This window comes from Ursus arctos, unplaced genomic scaffold, assembly GCF_023065955.2.
Source record: "Ursus arctos isolate Adak ecotype North America unplaced genomic scaffold, UrsArc2.0 scaffold_7, whole genome shotgun sequence".
Lineage (NCBI taxonomy): Eukaryota > Metazoa > Chordata > Mammalia > Carnivora > Ursidae > Ursus > Ursus arctos.
In genome coordinates, this window is record NW_026623089.1 from 62,718,092 (window position 1) to 62,733,525 (window position 15,434).

The window sequence follows — 15,434 nt, forward strand, 5'->3', positions numbered from 1 at the left end:
GCTTTGGTTCAACGCTGACTTTAAATTATAAATTCCTATCAAGTATATTTTGTAAATTTTAAAATAATGTATAAAATGTTGTTTCAGCTTGCAGAATTCTAGGAGGTTGGGTTATAGTGACAGATTTAAAGAATGAGAAATGGAATTAAGCCACAGGAAGTAAAAACCAAAGTCAGCTCTGTGAAATACGATTCCACTGAACAGGTTGGGGAGACAACTGGGTGACACTGGGAAGAATTATTTAATTCTCAGCTACTTACAATTTTGATAGGGCTGCAAAGTCTCACTCAGGATCAAATGCAGACAATAAATATTGAAAGAAAAAAAGTAAGAGGCTAAATACACATGTGGTAGAGATAATTATCAGATAGGTAGAGGTTTGAGGTATAATAAAGCAATAAAATTTCATCAGATGTTAGAGTGACGTGAGGCATGAGGAGAGTCGCGCTCAGTCACCTTTGTGCCAAATTCAGTGCCCAGTGAACTGACTCGGCGTCGTGTCGCGCATGCTGTCCACTACACTGATGAGGTAGCAAAGCCCAAATAAACGTTGGGTTTAACCTGTCCAGCCAGGTTAGCGGCACAGCCGAACGGGGAGACAGATCGGACAATCTGGGTCTAGATCTTCTCTTTCATTGCTACTCTAACATCATCTGTTTTCTTATACACAGAATCCAAGAATATATTGTTTTTTAAGCTTTAAAAAAAGGGAAAGCTTAGGAAAAGGAACAGATCATGCTCTTGGAAAGTATCACGAGATAATAATTAACCTTTTAATGACCTTGCTAAGACTACAGGAGAAATAGTATAGCTTCTTCTGAGCATCTTGGTAAAAGAAATATGCAGACCAAAATGCAAATTCCAGGAAAATAAATACAAACATAATTTAGAATAGATTGTAAGAACTCAAAGCAAGTAGTTTCAGTGAACGTATCTGAGTCTTCTCAATCAGGCAAGAGTCAGTAGAAATTGAATGGCACAATCTAAAGCTCAAAAAAGTAGGAGAAGTTGCTTTGGGAGACATGAAGATGGATATCAAGAGAACTACCAGAAAGATGTCCTTTTAGGACCCCTTCTCACAAATGCCTAGGACTATCCTGCTTTCCTGATCCCCTGGACATGCTAATAAATAAACCAGGTTATTAAGTTTTGAGCTTTATAGATCTGGAAAGAAGCCTTGGAGACTAGCCTGCCCCAGGTGGTCCAAGGAGGTGGTGGTGGTTATGCAGAAATTGTTCTTTACCTGAAATGTTACCATTTTGTAAATACTTGTTCAATCATAACATCTAGCCTTTTGCCTGATATTTCTCTGCTTACAATTGACCTTTCAAATAGACATTACATAATTGCATGCTTCTCTCCGTGATAAAATCAAAATGAAATACCAGAAGCAGAGACCCAGAACCTAGCACAGTACCTGTACACAGGAGATCTTCACTGTGTGTTTGGGCGGTTGCATCGCGGTGGAGGGAGACTCAAGGAAAAGCGAGTTTGACAGGTTTCTGAGAACAGGCAGGACAGAGACAATTTGCCTGCCATGTCCCTCTTCCTTCCAATAAATGCCTTCCCACTGAGACAGACCGGACTATGGACTGCATCAATCAACAGCTTTATAGTGACTCTCCTAAGGTGTAGCTACATCTCAAAGAATGCTTAACGAGTTTAAAAGAAATTCCAGCAAAAAAAAAAAAAAAAAAAAAAAAAAAAAAATATATATATATATATATATATATATATATGAACTGGGGCAGAAGCCTTTATTCTAAAAATATTCTAAATATTCTAAAAATATTCTAAAAAATAGTCCATCCTATCTTTGGTATCGTGTCTTTGGTGTTGGAGTTGTGGAGTGATTTTGATGCACGCCGTCCACCCGCTCAGCACGTACCCAATGTTTCCGTCTAGATTCTCACGGCTGTCTGAACTCGTCATGCCCTGGGCACCTGCTCCAAACGGTGTCTCCTCCCAGGCTCGTCCGTCCTACTGGCTCCGTCACACCCTGAGGTTATGTGTAATCTCCCTTTTCTTAACACTCATGCCCAGTCCATCAGCAAGTCCTAGCAATTCTTCCAGAACCCATCTCACGTCCCTCTTCTCTGCCTCCCCACCACCGCGGCCCTCGCCGGGCCCACCTGCGGACTCCTTGCCGTTCTCCCGCGGCCCACGGCAGGAGCCTCTGCACTCCGTCCACTTCTTCCCCGGCAGACTAAGATTTCTGAACAGTATCCTCAGCAGCCTTTTACAATTATAAATGGCTCATATCATTCCATTTCCCAGCTTAAAACCCTCCAAAGCTCATAGTTGTTTTTTAAAATTCCTTCATGGTGTTGCCCGTAAGCATAGTTCATTCGTTTTTGCTTCTCTGTGATAGTCCGTTGTCTGCCTGTACCAGAAGTAAGTTACCCGTGCCACTTGGACATGGAAATAAGGCTTGTTTCCGATTTGGGGCTGTTGCAGAAAAGCTGCTGCCAGCCTTCTGTCTACGTGTATGCATATAATTCTGTAGGGTCCACACCCATGACACTAGTCGCTGGGTTTAGATTATGCAGAGACAACAGAGCTCATCAACCCAGGTAACACTGAACTGTGATTATAAATTAGATAGTGAGGCTATTAAAAAAAAGGGCAAGGGGAAGAATGTCATAAAGCGATTACCACGAGGGAGAGAGGAGGAGGCTGTGATTGGGATGAGATGTGCTGTTGTTCTAGTTCTTGACCTGGATGCGAATTATTTTGTAACAGTTTGTGAAAATGTACTTTTACATTTTCCGTACTCATCTGCGTGGTTGCTGTATTTCGTGATAGAAGTAGCCACCCCCCTAAATCATGTATAGCAGAAATGCGAAACTAAGATAAAAACCTCCTGAGGCCTTACATTGCACTTGACATAAAAGTCGGGCCCTTCCGTGGTCGGTAGGTTCTGTGTGGCCCCGGCTACCTATTTTCCACTGTCCTCTCTGTCCATGCTTTTTAATTTCATCCTAATACTCATCTCGAGGTACTAGTCATTAATTTCAGAGGGCAGCACATTTTTTCTGTTACAGGCCAATGGTAAATATTTTCAAATTTTCACACCACATGGGTCTCCGGCCCAACTACTCAGCCCTGCCTGTGTAACACAACAGCAGCACGAGATGAGACCTCAACAAATGGGCTCAGCTGTGTGACAATAAAACTTGATTTAAGGGGCGCCTGGGTGGCTCAGTCGGTTAAGTGTCTGCCTTTGGCTCAGGTCGTGATCTCAGGGTCCTGGAATCAAGTCCTGCATGGGGCTCCCTGCTCAGTGGGGAGTCTGCTTCTCCCTCTGCCCCTCCCCCGGCTTGCGTGCTCTCTCTCAAATAAATAAATAAAATCTTTATTTAAAAAAACAACAACTTGATTTAAAAAGTCAGTGGGAGACAGATTTAGGCCACAGACTGCAATTTGCCAATTTGAGATTAATTTTGTTCATTTTCTTTTAAAGTAGACTGTTAGCTCCGTGGGAGGAGACCTGTCTTTATCCCTGTCACAGCACTCAGGACATATACAGATAGGCCCTCTTCCACGGACAACTGTATCCACAGCTTAAATCCTCACATTTACTTGTGTCTGTGCCCTGATAGGATTCCGTATAAATGAACACGCAAAACATCATAAACAAGGTACTTACTCTTTATTGAGCCCTTTCTATGTGCCAGACATGAATCTATATACATTTCACGCATCATGTCATGTGACCTTCACAGTGACCTCTGAGCTAGTGCCATCAGTATGCCCATTTTATAGATGTGGAAAATCGGTTCCAGCAAGGTTAAGGACCTTGATCCAGATCACGCAAATATATGCAAATCCCTGCACTTAACCTCTTCTCTGACATCCCTGGTGCCTGGTCATTTAGGTAACGGTCTGGCAACTGTTAAATTATTGCAAATTTTAAATGAGATCATGTGTAAAGGTTTCAGCCCAGAGATCTCCGTGAATGTTAGTGACCAGGTACCTTATCCTGCTGAATTTTCTCTAAGTAGTTGAGAGCATTGTTGGTACTATTATTACTCCAGTCTGCATTTATTCTTCATCTAAAGCCCTAACTTCAAGTGCAGTTAGTTCTTTTTTACACTAATGGATCTGAGGCTCCATGGGTTTAAGATATTTGTGCAGGTTCACATAGTCAGAGAAACGCTTTCGAATTAGGTTTTTCGCTCCGACTTTCTACTCAGATGAGATGCGGCGAAGAAGAATAGATGAAAGTGACAAGGAAATTCAGAAGAAGGGGAGATTCCCAAAGGCCTCAGGAAGGAAGTATTTCAAGGAATAGATCGAATGTGGATAAACAGAGATTTGGAGGAAGTGATCTTGGGAAGCTGCCACATCCATGACACGGTGGATATATAGACACAGAATAGAGCAGTTCTCATGACGTGTGTGTGGTTTTTCCCCACGAAGCTGTGACAGAATGAGTCACTGCGGCGGCCAGTGGGAGAAATGGACACAGGGACTGTCTTAAGGGACGGCAGGGAATGCAGCATGTTTATTGATTAAGGACGATAAGTGGTTTTTTTATTTGCCCAAAACAAGTCAAAATTTTGAAAATGCTTTCTCTCCCCACCCACTCATCCTCCAGTTATTTTCATTACTGCCCACCTACCTGGAAGGTCTGACCTGCTTCATGTAGAAGTGGGTCCTAATCTGAGCACCCCTAACCCTTTCCCTTCACCTTGCGACCCTTGCTACAGAGCGAAGAAAATGGAGCATCAGCACTGAGCATGAATGGAGATGGGGATGGCAGGGTACCACTGAGGGCCAGGAATGGGAGGGGTTGGAGAAGCAGAGGAAGACTTTACAGATGGGGAGGGGTGGTCTGACCACCTAGGCCAGAACCACAGTGACGCTAACTGACAACAGAGCGCACCCGTCTTTGCCGTGTAAACGCACAGCTTTTAGGTAGAGGTAGGAAATAGAAAACAAACCAACAAGCACATGTTCGTTGTCCTGCCCAAGGAAAGGCAGCTTGGGTGTAACGTCAGGAGGAGGCCAAGTGCTTGCCCACAAAAGCTTGTGAGATCCTGGCATTCCCGTATACCCAGGGACAGTGCTTTGCACACACTGTCCTTACGTGCGAAGTAAGGAAGGGCCGAGGCTAACGAGGTCTGCATTTGGGGCTGAAGCTAGACAAAAGTAGCTGACGAAGAATAAATAGAAGAATGAACTGGCATGACACTACCACCTTGAATTAAGCCGCCCAAGTTCTATTTAAGTAAGAACCAACATTTTAGTGGCTGATTTCACAGGCTAGTCTGTGGCTGGTAATGTATTCATTGTCTAGTCTTCTTTACAAGTGGCATAGATGTTAGATAATGAGAACAGTGTGCGTAGCCTTGTACTTCTTTCTACCTGCATTCTGTCTCCAGTCTCAGGTGTTCATGTGACCAAGTCAGTGTAATCTGACTCAGATGCCCGAGGGCAATTTCTGGATTAGGGTTAAGGTGTATTGATAAGAATGATAAGAATATGAAAAAGTTATAGCATCTGTCCCAACATTGTCTTTTTCTACCTCTTCACAGGAAGGACACTGAAATCGTTTTCCTTTCTGGGATGAGTTTGTTTATTAACCCAACCAAGATCACAGGGGACATTTTTCATTGCTACATCTGGAAGAGTTCCAAGCCTGAGTCATGCATGCTTATTTAGAAACTATATCTAGCCTGGATTAAGGAGCAGTTTAAAAACTGCAATCCAGTTTTTTAAAAAGAAGCACATCTAGCCACAAAGACTAGAATAAATGTTTGAGAGTAAAGAATCAAATGGACTTTGTTTGCTCTTAAAAAAAAAAAAAATCTAGCCTGAGCAGAAAGAGGCATTTGTTCTGTGTGGGAACAGCAACTTGTTCGCGTTGGTTACGAGATGTGCAAACTTTGCCATTCAAGCCTGATTCCTTTTGGCCACCGAGGAGGGCTGGCTCTTCAGAGTACCCAGAGCGAAGGGAAGGGGAGGCAGAGCACGGCACCTGGCCCTCCCCAAAGGGCGCACGCAACCCTAATGACACACACTTCCTTAGCCTTCTTAAGACCACCGATCTCACCCACGGCTCATCTACTTTCTCAGCTTACCCCATTGTTCTCACTGAGAAGGAAAGCAAGAAAACATTATATTCCAGAATGTAGTGAGCAAACTGTTTTGAAAGAACCCCACTGCCAGGAGGTGCTAGAAAACAAAAGGTTCCTGTGAAGGCCCCACATCTGCTCCTTCCTGGCTGAGGAGCTCGCTTCCTCCTTTACCTGGCCCGGTGTGTGGGGTGGGGGTGTGGGGTGGGGCGCAGGCAGCCTGCCCCTGAGCCTCCCCCCTCCCAGAAGGCCACCCAGGGCCTCCAGCCTGACACTGAAGAGCCTGTGCTACACGCATGAACTCCTGAACTAGATGGTGCAATTCCGTCAGCTGCACATCACTCCCCCTTTGATCAGTCTCACAGACGGTCACAGGAAACCTTGCTTAATCTGAGGGCTTGCTCCAAACTGCAGTACGTGCAGATCTGCAGTCTAAGGAGCTGCCCATTGTTTGTTGTGCAACCCTAGGGTAGACTCGGACCCTTAGAATAAAAGTCCGAGCATCAGGCTCCTAATATGACCGTGCTCCCCTTCCATCCAGTTCCCGTTCCCTTGCTTTTCTGAGAATCAAAATATCGGGGGGTGGAGGGAAAAGACTCGTGAGCAAATACCATCTTGTGGATTCTCCAGGCTGAAAATGTATTGTCTAAACATTAGGGGAGATAGATGTCTTTTGACGAATGCTTTGAATTGATGGAAAATGTTTTCAAAGTTATCTGTATTTTTATGTCCCTTATTTGAACATTCAAAAAATAAAATATGCTGAGTCTTGTCTCATCTCTAAACGGGTTAATTATAACACATGGAGATGCTGAGAAGATGAAAAGATACAACATATCAAAGCATTTAGAACAGTAACCAGCCTATAGTAGGTGCTCAATAAATGGCACCCCCCCTTTTTTTAAATTAGACAGAGGCAACTATCAGTGAATCCTGCTTCCTGCAGGATTAGAATTAGGGAGGGAGAACATGAGAGGAAGAGGGAGAGCTTTGAGGGTTTGGGTCTTCAGTGAGTGAGTGTGTGTGTGTGTCTGTGTGTGCACGCACATACTATATACGTACATACATATATATGTATGGGTCAGACAAAATAAGTGCATTTTCACCCACTGGTGGACATATGTTGCTTGTCACTTGAATCGCAATTGTTATACTGTAATCCAGCTCGAGAGACCCTACAAACATGGCCCAGGATGGCCCTCACGTCCCACAACTCAGTTGCCTATCACTTTAGTAAAGCTGGCTGCTTGCTGTTCTCAGGACATTCCCATTCTTTCCGCCTCGTGCCACGTCCTGTGGCTGGGGATGGCCCACTTCCCGCTTCCGCTCCTCTCTGCCTGTCGTTACTCACACCCGTGTTCAACATCTGCCCCGCCTCCTCGATCAAAGGTGACGCCCTCTTCCTGTGAGCTCTCGGATGCTTTTGTCATTTCTCTTGTACACGCTCTGACCCCGGTGTGGTGGCGAAGACCTTGGGCCCTGCCACCTGGCTGTGTCGATTCTAACTCAGACTCTACCACCGACTAGACGTGTGAGTTGTGAACAATAACTGCACCTCTCCAAATCTGTGTCTTCATCTAGAAAAGGGAAACGAGAGTACCTGCTTCATGGGGCTGAAGAGTGAACGAGACGTGCATATAAAGTGCTCAGCGAAGTGTCTCACACGTGCAAAGCACCAAGTAAATCATAACCAGCAGGAGCCATAGTATAGTATTTCTATTATTGCTTGTGTCCTGGTCTTTATTGGAGACAAATGCCTCAGGGGCAGTAGTTTGGCTTTCCTCGTAACAGAGCCTAGTCCGGTGCCCTGCTATCTCACAGCTCGAAGTGTGGTTTGCAGTCACCCGGGAGCTTCTCACACGCGCAGAATCTCGGGGTCTGCCTCAGACCTGTGGAGTCAGTGTCTGCGGTTTAACGAGGTTCTCAGATGATACAAACGTGTGCCTGGAAATTTAGAAATACTGCACTCCTTTCACTGAATTCAGTTGCTGAAGCTATTTTAATTACTCTTGTAATTCCCACCAGGAAAATAAAAACTTAATTCTCTATAATCAATACTGCCATTAGATAAGTGTCACTTATTTGTAAGAATCCCTTAAACCAGTGGTTATCACAGTGTGGTTCTTGGACCAGAAGTATCAGATTCCCTTGGGAACTTGTAGAAATACAAATTTTCAGGGGATTCTAACGCATCCTACAGGTTGAGAACCACCACTTTAGAACAATGGGAAGCTCTTAGAAGTGCGTCTAATGTACAATAATGTGCATCTCCTTCTTCCCGCCTTGTGCTTTTATTCCTTCTGTTCCGTCTTTTAAATAGTAAGGTCAAATAGCGTAAAGACTTGAGTTTCCTCTCCACGTTTGCCAAATATTTGCTGGTGCACATACACATCTTAACATCTACCTGGCAGACCCGTGTGTGTCCAGATACGTGTTCTGGTGGCGTACGGAACACAGCCTTTATGACTTATCTGCAGTCCCTGTATTTTGTTTTGGTTTATTCTGTTAATTTTATTCATTTTTTGAATAGGTGGTAGGTGCCCATGGTATAAAATTCCCGAGGTACAAGAGTTTACGGTGAAAAGTAAGTCTCCCTCCTTCTCCTCACTCCAGTAATATAGTTGCTGCTTCCAAAGGCAATCACTGAATTTTCATTGCACACGTTTATTGAGCACCTACTGTGTGCTGGGCACTGTTCTGGGCACTGGATACGGAACAATACAGACAAAAACCTCTGCCCTCATGGAGCTTAATTTTGGTTACCAATTTCTTCTAGTATTTGTTCGATAACATCACATATCACAGTAGTTAAAAGTGGGGCTCTGTAGTCAAACCAACTGATTTTGAATCCAGTTTTACCCCGTTTCTAAGTGATCCTGGGTTATCTACCACTCTGAACGGGTTTTCTTTATATTGAAGTGAAGACAAATCTATTTCATAAGGTTGTTGCAAGAATCGTATGATGATACTTACAAAGTACCGCACAGTGCCTAGAACGTAGTAAATGCTCCCAGTAGATATGAGTGCTGATTTGATGGTGTGCTCTCTACTATACTATAATGTAGACTAGAAATGCTTAAAGGATTTATTTTCCCTGTGGTTTTCATTTCTTCTCTTTGCTATGTGGTGGTCAGAACAATCACTTTTTTTTCAGAAGAAGCACACTAAATTAAGTCTAAGTTTCGATCCTTAACTATTTGTCTATAAGACTATTTGCAGAGTTCTATTAAGAAAGCAACTCCTAATAAATCATTAGAGTCTAGATCCTATGTTCCTCTCTATTCTTTCTAATCTAGCCTGTTTTTAAATCCCACATAATTTGAAGGTTTTCTACTATTAATTCATTCAAAGGTGTAATGTATTTTTAACTGCAGCTCTATAATGTTACAAAGTACATACCTTAGGAAGATTATGCATTTCATAGCAGAGGAATGAAGCACTCCTGGCAAAGTTTCAGACAATGTAACTTAGTATAGTTACCTTAAGGAACTTTCTTTATGATTCTTGTCTCCAGACAGACAGGAAAACAACTTTCAACCCCTAGGAAAGTAACAAAAGTATTCCTCAGTGATGATCTTAAGATGGAAAGCATTAGGAAAAATGACATGCAAAAAAAGAAAGAACTCCTAGGACATGAAAACACTTTTAAATATTGGCCAAGAACCGTTTCCTCTATTCACCATAAAAAGGCTTATTAGTGGGCACAGTGAAAGATCGAGGGGAAGTTGGCTTAGGCACGTTCCACCACGTCTTGACAACTGGACCATTGACACGGAATCTAAAATGGAATGAGGGCCTGGGTCGCTCAGTCGGTAGAGCAGGCGATGCCTGATCTTGGAGTTTTGAGTTCGAGCCCCATGTTGAGTGTAGAGATTACTTAAAAATCTAAAAATAAATAAATACAGAGGAATGAGGGCACAGCTATGTGACCAGCTACAGTCCTGGTAATCATTTCATATATTCTCTTTCTCTCCTTTGTTCTTGATTCTATTTTGTGTGATTTCCTGGTAGTCAAAGGGTATGGATCGTAGAAAGGTTGATTGTGGTACAAGAAACCTCTTAACCTAGTCATGATAGGAGGACTAGGAAGAGTGGATAGCTGGAAAATTGAAGTGTAATGCCTCTGAACAGCTTTTATTATTTGGTGAATGGAGGGATCGAGGTAGACTGGGGTGTTTTGTGTTCTTCTTTAAACATTTTCCAGCCTCTGGTATTTTATTATCAGAAATCAGTTAACAATGAGAACACCAGTGCTCTTAACTTTAAGAGGCATAAAGTCAATACTAAATAGATGCGGCTTCCTCTAGTGGCATTTACCACGGTACTCTTCCTGGACGTGGTCTGCGCTAATCAGGTGGCAGGCTGCAGAGCTGACTCCTAATGCGCGAGGGATGCATTAAGCAATCAGCATGTGACCTCTTTGGACTACCTTTGGACCTTGTCATTTCTCATTCCTCTCTGTTTCCACTACTGACTGCACTGTGACGACACACCTCTAAACTCAGTGGTTTAATTTATTATTATCTCTCATGGTTGTGTGAGTTAACTGGGTTCAGCTGGATTCTTGAGCTCTTTGCTGAGATTACAGTTGGGTAGCAGCTGGGGTGCGAGGAATATGGCAGAATGTTCGATGTGATATCTTTAGTCATAGGTCTGTCAGCCCCACCAGGACAGCCCTGAAACAGCTGAGGGCTAGCTGGGCATCTCTCCCGCTCTTTCCATGCTGCCTCTCCATATGGCTTCTTCGACTTTCTTTACAGCATGGCGGTCTCATGATAGTCAAATATCTTACATTGGGATTGGCTTCCCCCAAACTAGTGTTCAAAAGAGAGCCAAGGAGAAACTGCAGGGTTTCTTTGAACTAAAACTGAAAAAGTCATCACTTCCCCTGCATTTTATTGTTCAAAAATTGAACCAGCCCAGATTTAATTAAAGAGTCATGGTTCATGGTGGGGGTGGGGGTGGGGAGAAAGCTTCCTTAAACACTAGCTACCACACCCTCTTCACCACAAAATACTCAAATTTATCTATAACACAACTGTTACAACACTGCACCAAACACTTTTAGGAAACATAAACCCACACAAGTGCTTCTTAATAAGTGAAAATATGTGGTTCTTGATACATATATATTTTTTTCAACTAAATATATCTGATATTGTATCAGAGTTGTCCAGTCATAGAATTACCTTTGTTGGCTTATCTGTGTTCGGGCCTGTTAGTCAGAACCTATTACTAGTCAAAATATTTTTTGGTTATAGAATGGATTAGAGGCAGTTAACAAGCTGCTCAACACAGTTCATATCATTCCTTTCTAATTTTTGGTATAATGGTGTGTTGTACTATACAAAATTATAGAATATTTTGTTTATTGAAAGAGTAAGTGTGCTCTATTATTATTCAATCAATCAATCAATCAGTCAACAAATATTGATGGAGTAGCTGTGAGCCAGGCCTTGCTTCAGGCAGTGGAGAGCAGAGCTGTTTGCTGCTGCGGTTGGAATTTGGCTTTATCAGTATCCGCAGTAGCAACTGAAATGCTGAGCGTATGCGTTCATGCATTCAGGTGTTCGGGCACCAGAGAGAGCTGTGTTACAGAATAGCACTAACAGTGCTGATGAAACCCTTACTCTGCGCATCATTTCACTGAATTCCTGCAAGAGGGCTGAGGTTAGAAGCAGGGTTATTATCCCAGTTTCAGAGAGGGGGAAACTGTGACTCAGAGTAAACACTGCTCCAAAGGTCACCTAATTAGTAAATGATGAAGCCAGGATTTGAATCCAGAGCACGAACTCTGCAAAACTGTCTTAGAATAATACCGTTGCCTGGGTTTTTACTTGCCATCCCTTGTAAGAAATGTTTTCACCATGTCATAAGGCTATTTTAATTAATCTTTGGCCACATTATATTGATAGCTCTCACCCCCATTTGGGCATCGTTTGGTTTCATGGTGACCACTTCAGAAGCCTAAGCAGGATGGGTAAAGAAGAGAAACTTAACTTTATTAACAGTTTACTGTATACCAGTCATCAAGCTTGACATGCCAGGGAGTGCTAAGTTGCTGTGGCCTGTAGATGGTGAGAAAAGTGCTAAGTTGCTGTGGCCTGTAGATGGGAGAAAAGCACAACCCCCAGCCTCTCTTTTTTTTCTCACCCATCCGTTTACTCACCTCCTCTCTGGCAACCACCACTTTGTTCTCTATAGTTAAAAGAGTCTGGTTTTCTTCGTTTTTTGTTTTGTTTTGTTTTTGTTTTTACCATCCTCTTTAATAAAAACGATGAAATCCAAAAATATTTATGGGGCACTTGCAATATGCCAGGTTCAAGAAGAATTTGGTTCCTAATCTAGCATGGGTCTTACCGTCCAGTGGGAGAGACTAAACAGATGTTTTCACTGGCAGTACAGTCTGATAAGGGAAGCCCACATGAAGAACCACTAACAAGATGGTGCGTCCAGGACAGGAGGAATTTTAGAGTCAAAGATTGGAAAGATTACTCAGGTGAAGAGGGATAAAGGTTCCATCAAGAGTGCACCCTATGTAATGGTTCAAAGTCTAAACAGTTTCCGGAATTCTAGGGACTGAAATAATTCTGTATAACAGAAGGGCAACAGGTGTGCAGGAGTGGCCAGAGAAAGGCCGGCTGAGAAGTCAAGAAGAAGGAACCTTTTCATTGCAGTCCTTGTTAGGAAGCTTGACTGAACGGCAGTTGTTGAGGCTTTGCTAAGCATTTTGGATTTTAAGTGCAGATGTGGAGAACAGATTAATGTTTAGTCATTTTATCCATTTTAACCATGACTTCCCCTTCCATTCTTTACAAAGTTGGAAATTATTCTTTTGCTTGGGAATATTTTTCAATACATACCAGGCATTATAAATGGCTTCCTTTCTATTCCTGCAAATTTACAATGTTGATTACAGTCAGACTGCTCAAATTAAAACCCTGGGTCTCTTGTCGTCTTAATATTAGATGAGTCACGCATGCATTGATCTATGCATTTATCCAGGAAAAACAAATCTGTTCCCCACTTCATCGGTTCTACAGATTCAAATTTCTGTATCTTTAGGTAACAGTCCAGGAGATAGATATACATGGAAAAGGGCCGTAAACCACTTACTTCAGCAACACGGATCAAAACCCTTTACTCAGTTTCTAGCCTCACTTTCCAGCTATTCTGAGAAAAAGGCCATTGAAATTGCCCCCAGATGGAGGATGCAGAAGTCCTACTAGTTTTTTCCTCCCCTGCCAACATAAACAGGGTGGAGCCGCTCAAAAGGGAGGCCAGGAGTCCCAGAGAGAGGGAAACAATGTAACGGCAAAGTGACAGAAGCGCCTCCTTGGGGTGCGTCCTGCCCCTTGCAGCACAGACCTCTTGCCTCTGCTTGGGCGCTCTCCGCAGAGCCCTCTCAAGGAGGCAGAGCCAGTGAGTTCCTTTGAGAATGCTCAAGAGTCGAAAGAACTTGGGCCAAAAGTGAAGCCGATATCCACTTGCTTTTTCCAGCTCGTCTCACTTCTGCTCCTTTCTTCCAACTCTTGATAAAAAGCAGCGGGGATTCGGGTATCCTCCAGCGCTGCTCGGAAAGCTCGGGAATCACAGGGGCTCCCCTCCGCCGCCCAGTTTCAGCACCTCGGCTCAAGGGCAGGCCCTCCCTCTGGCTCTTTTTTTCCCCTCCTTCCACCTGACAGGGACCATAAATAACCAGGGCTCCTGGTGTTCCCGGCCGAGAACAAAGTTGAAAGTTTGCCTGGAGCTCCCTGCCACTCCCCGCCTGGGCCACTTCTTTGTTTTCTTCTGTTTTTTCCTCTACCTGGGTTGGCCGTTTTCTTCATTCATGTTGGAGAAGAGTCACCTCGTAATTAAATGCAGCACCCCGCTCGCGGGCTCTCCCTAGATTTAAGGCTGTCTCGGCTACCCGGTTAGGCACCGGCCATTGGTATCAAATTACCGAAAGTCTACACTGGAGCAGTCCTCATATTTACATACAAATAACTCAAGGGCTTGCATGTATGTCACCATTCGGTCCTGCTAGAGGCTTGCCAGCGGAGTTTTTGGTCCAATCAGAAGGAGCTTTAAAAGGATGTCTGCAGAGTGATCAAAAGGGTCTTCTCAATTAAGTGTAGCCAGGTTTTGCTCTTTTTTATTTTATTTTTTTCTGGTTCGAAATACCGAAAATCTTTGAACTCTGATGAGTTAGAAAAAGATGTGTACTTCTTCAACTGCCTACGAGGAGACGAAGATGCAGAGTGGAACCCGGCGGCGGTGGTGAGGACGGTGAATACAACCCAACCCAGGGGTCGGTTTGTTTGGGCTGATTCCGAGGTGCATTCTAAATCACTGCTTAAGGAATTCCTGGAAACATCAGGAAAACATTTGATCAGCCCCGCCTGGTGGAAATGGCTTTACCACAGAGTAAGCTCTTTCTTTAAGTCGTACTTGCTGTTTTTGTTTCATATGCAGTGAATGTGCAAATAGCCCAGCTGTGAATAGTTACTTAAAATAATCTCTCTCGGTGCTGGGTAGTAGTAGAAAGCAGATCTGTGTATTTTTTATATTTGCAAAAACAGTAGTTGACAGTGTATTTTTAGACTTGATTGGTAGTTTAAAAGCTAAGCTCTTGCGGTTTCCTGGGTTTAAATGAATGGAAATTATAAAACGGTACTGAATGAAGGAATTGGAAAATATAGCTGGAACAGATGAATCACTTACCTTTGAGAAAACATAACATACACGCTTTTGAAATCTCTCTTGGACAGCCAAGCTTGTGTCCAGAGAGGGAAGGAGAGTCAGAAAAAGGAGATAGGTTTGCCTGCTTTGCGAAACGAACTTTTTCACAGACTGGGCTGTGTTCTGAAAAGGATGGGAAATGTCCCAGAGGGCAAAAGGCATTTGAAAAACCTGCTCTGTCACTCTTGGAATGTGGTTTTTCCGTGAGGTCATGTTATGCATATGTAGCTAGTAAAACTTTTACGGAATTAACTCTTTGTATTGATGGGCCAAGAGCAATTTATATAATCCTTCTTTCAAACTGCTGGTCTCTTCATTTGGTTTTTACAGAAGGTAGAGCTCCTTTCCGAGTGGCCTTCCCAGCCCTAGGGCAGCTGGACTGAGCTGTTCATGTGATAGGTGTAGAAACAGTTCAAAATTGATGTGTTTCAAGGTTCTCTGGCGAAGCAGTAATAGTTCAGATTAAATGACTTGCTAGTTTCTTACATAAGCCCCAAACTGTGTGTGAGAAGATCATTTAAAAAAAAGTCCACTCCCTTCCCATGTATAATTTCCAGAGTAGTAATGGCGAGGTGGCTCTCACTTGCGATCCATGTCCGTTCCGACAAGCCGCCCTTGTTGTGGTGAGCA

The 15,434-nt window shown here is 43.3% G+C and overlaps 1 protein-coding gene and 1 long non-coding RNA gene across 12 annotated transcripts in view; one reads left to right on the forward strand and one right to left on the reverse strand.

Moving 5' to 3' along the window:
* Window positions 1-13,994, reverse strand: part of LOC123001320 (uncharacterized) — a 36,117-nt gene extending 22,123 nt beyond the window's left edge. Inside the window, exons 1-2 of the long non-coding RNA XR_007189976.2 lie at window positions 12,250-13,994; window positions 9,561-9,620 (exon numbers count right to left, since the gene is read on the reverse strand). This is a non-coding gene — a long non-coding RNA (uncharacterized LOC123001320). The remainder of the gene's footprint in view (window positions 1-9,560; window positions 9,621-12,249) is intronic.
* The window catches only part of ANK3 (ankyrin 3), a 641,190-nt gene that overhangs the window by 526,549 nt on the left and 99,207 nt on the right, over window positions 1-15,434 (forward strand). For 4 of the 11 annotated variants that reach the window (XM_057308888.1, XM_057308894.1, XM_057308889.1 and 1 more), the window contains one exon: window positions 8,611-8,664. The exons of 4 other annotated variants lie outside the window; for them this stretch is intronic. In XM_057308888.1, coding sequence (XP_057164871.1) covers window positions 8,611-8,664 — 54 coding nt within the window. Of the gene's footprint in view, window positions 1-8,610; window positions 8,665-12,312; window positions 14,490-15,434 lie in introns of those variants that run through there. 3 more of the 11 variants (XM_044386101.3, XM_048218875.2, XM_048218876.2) reach the window with 1 other exon arrangement.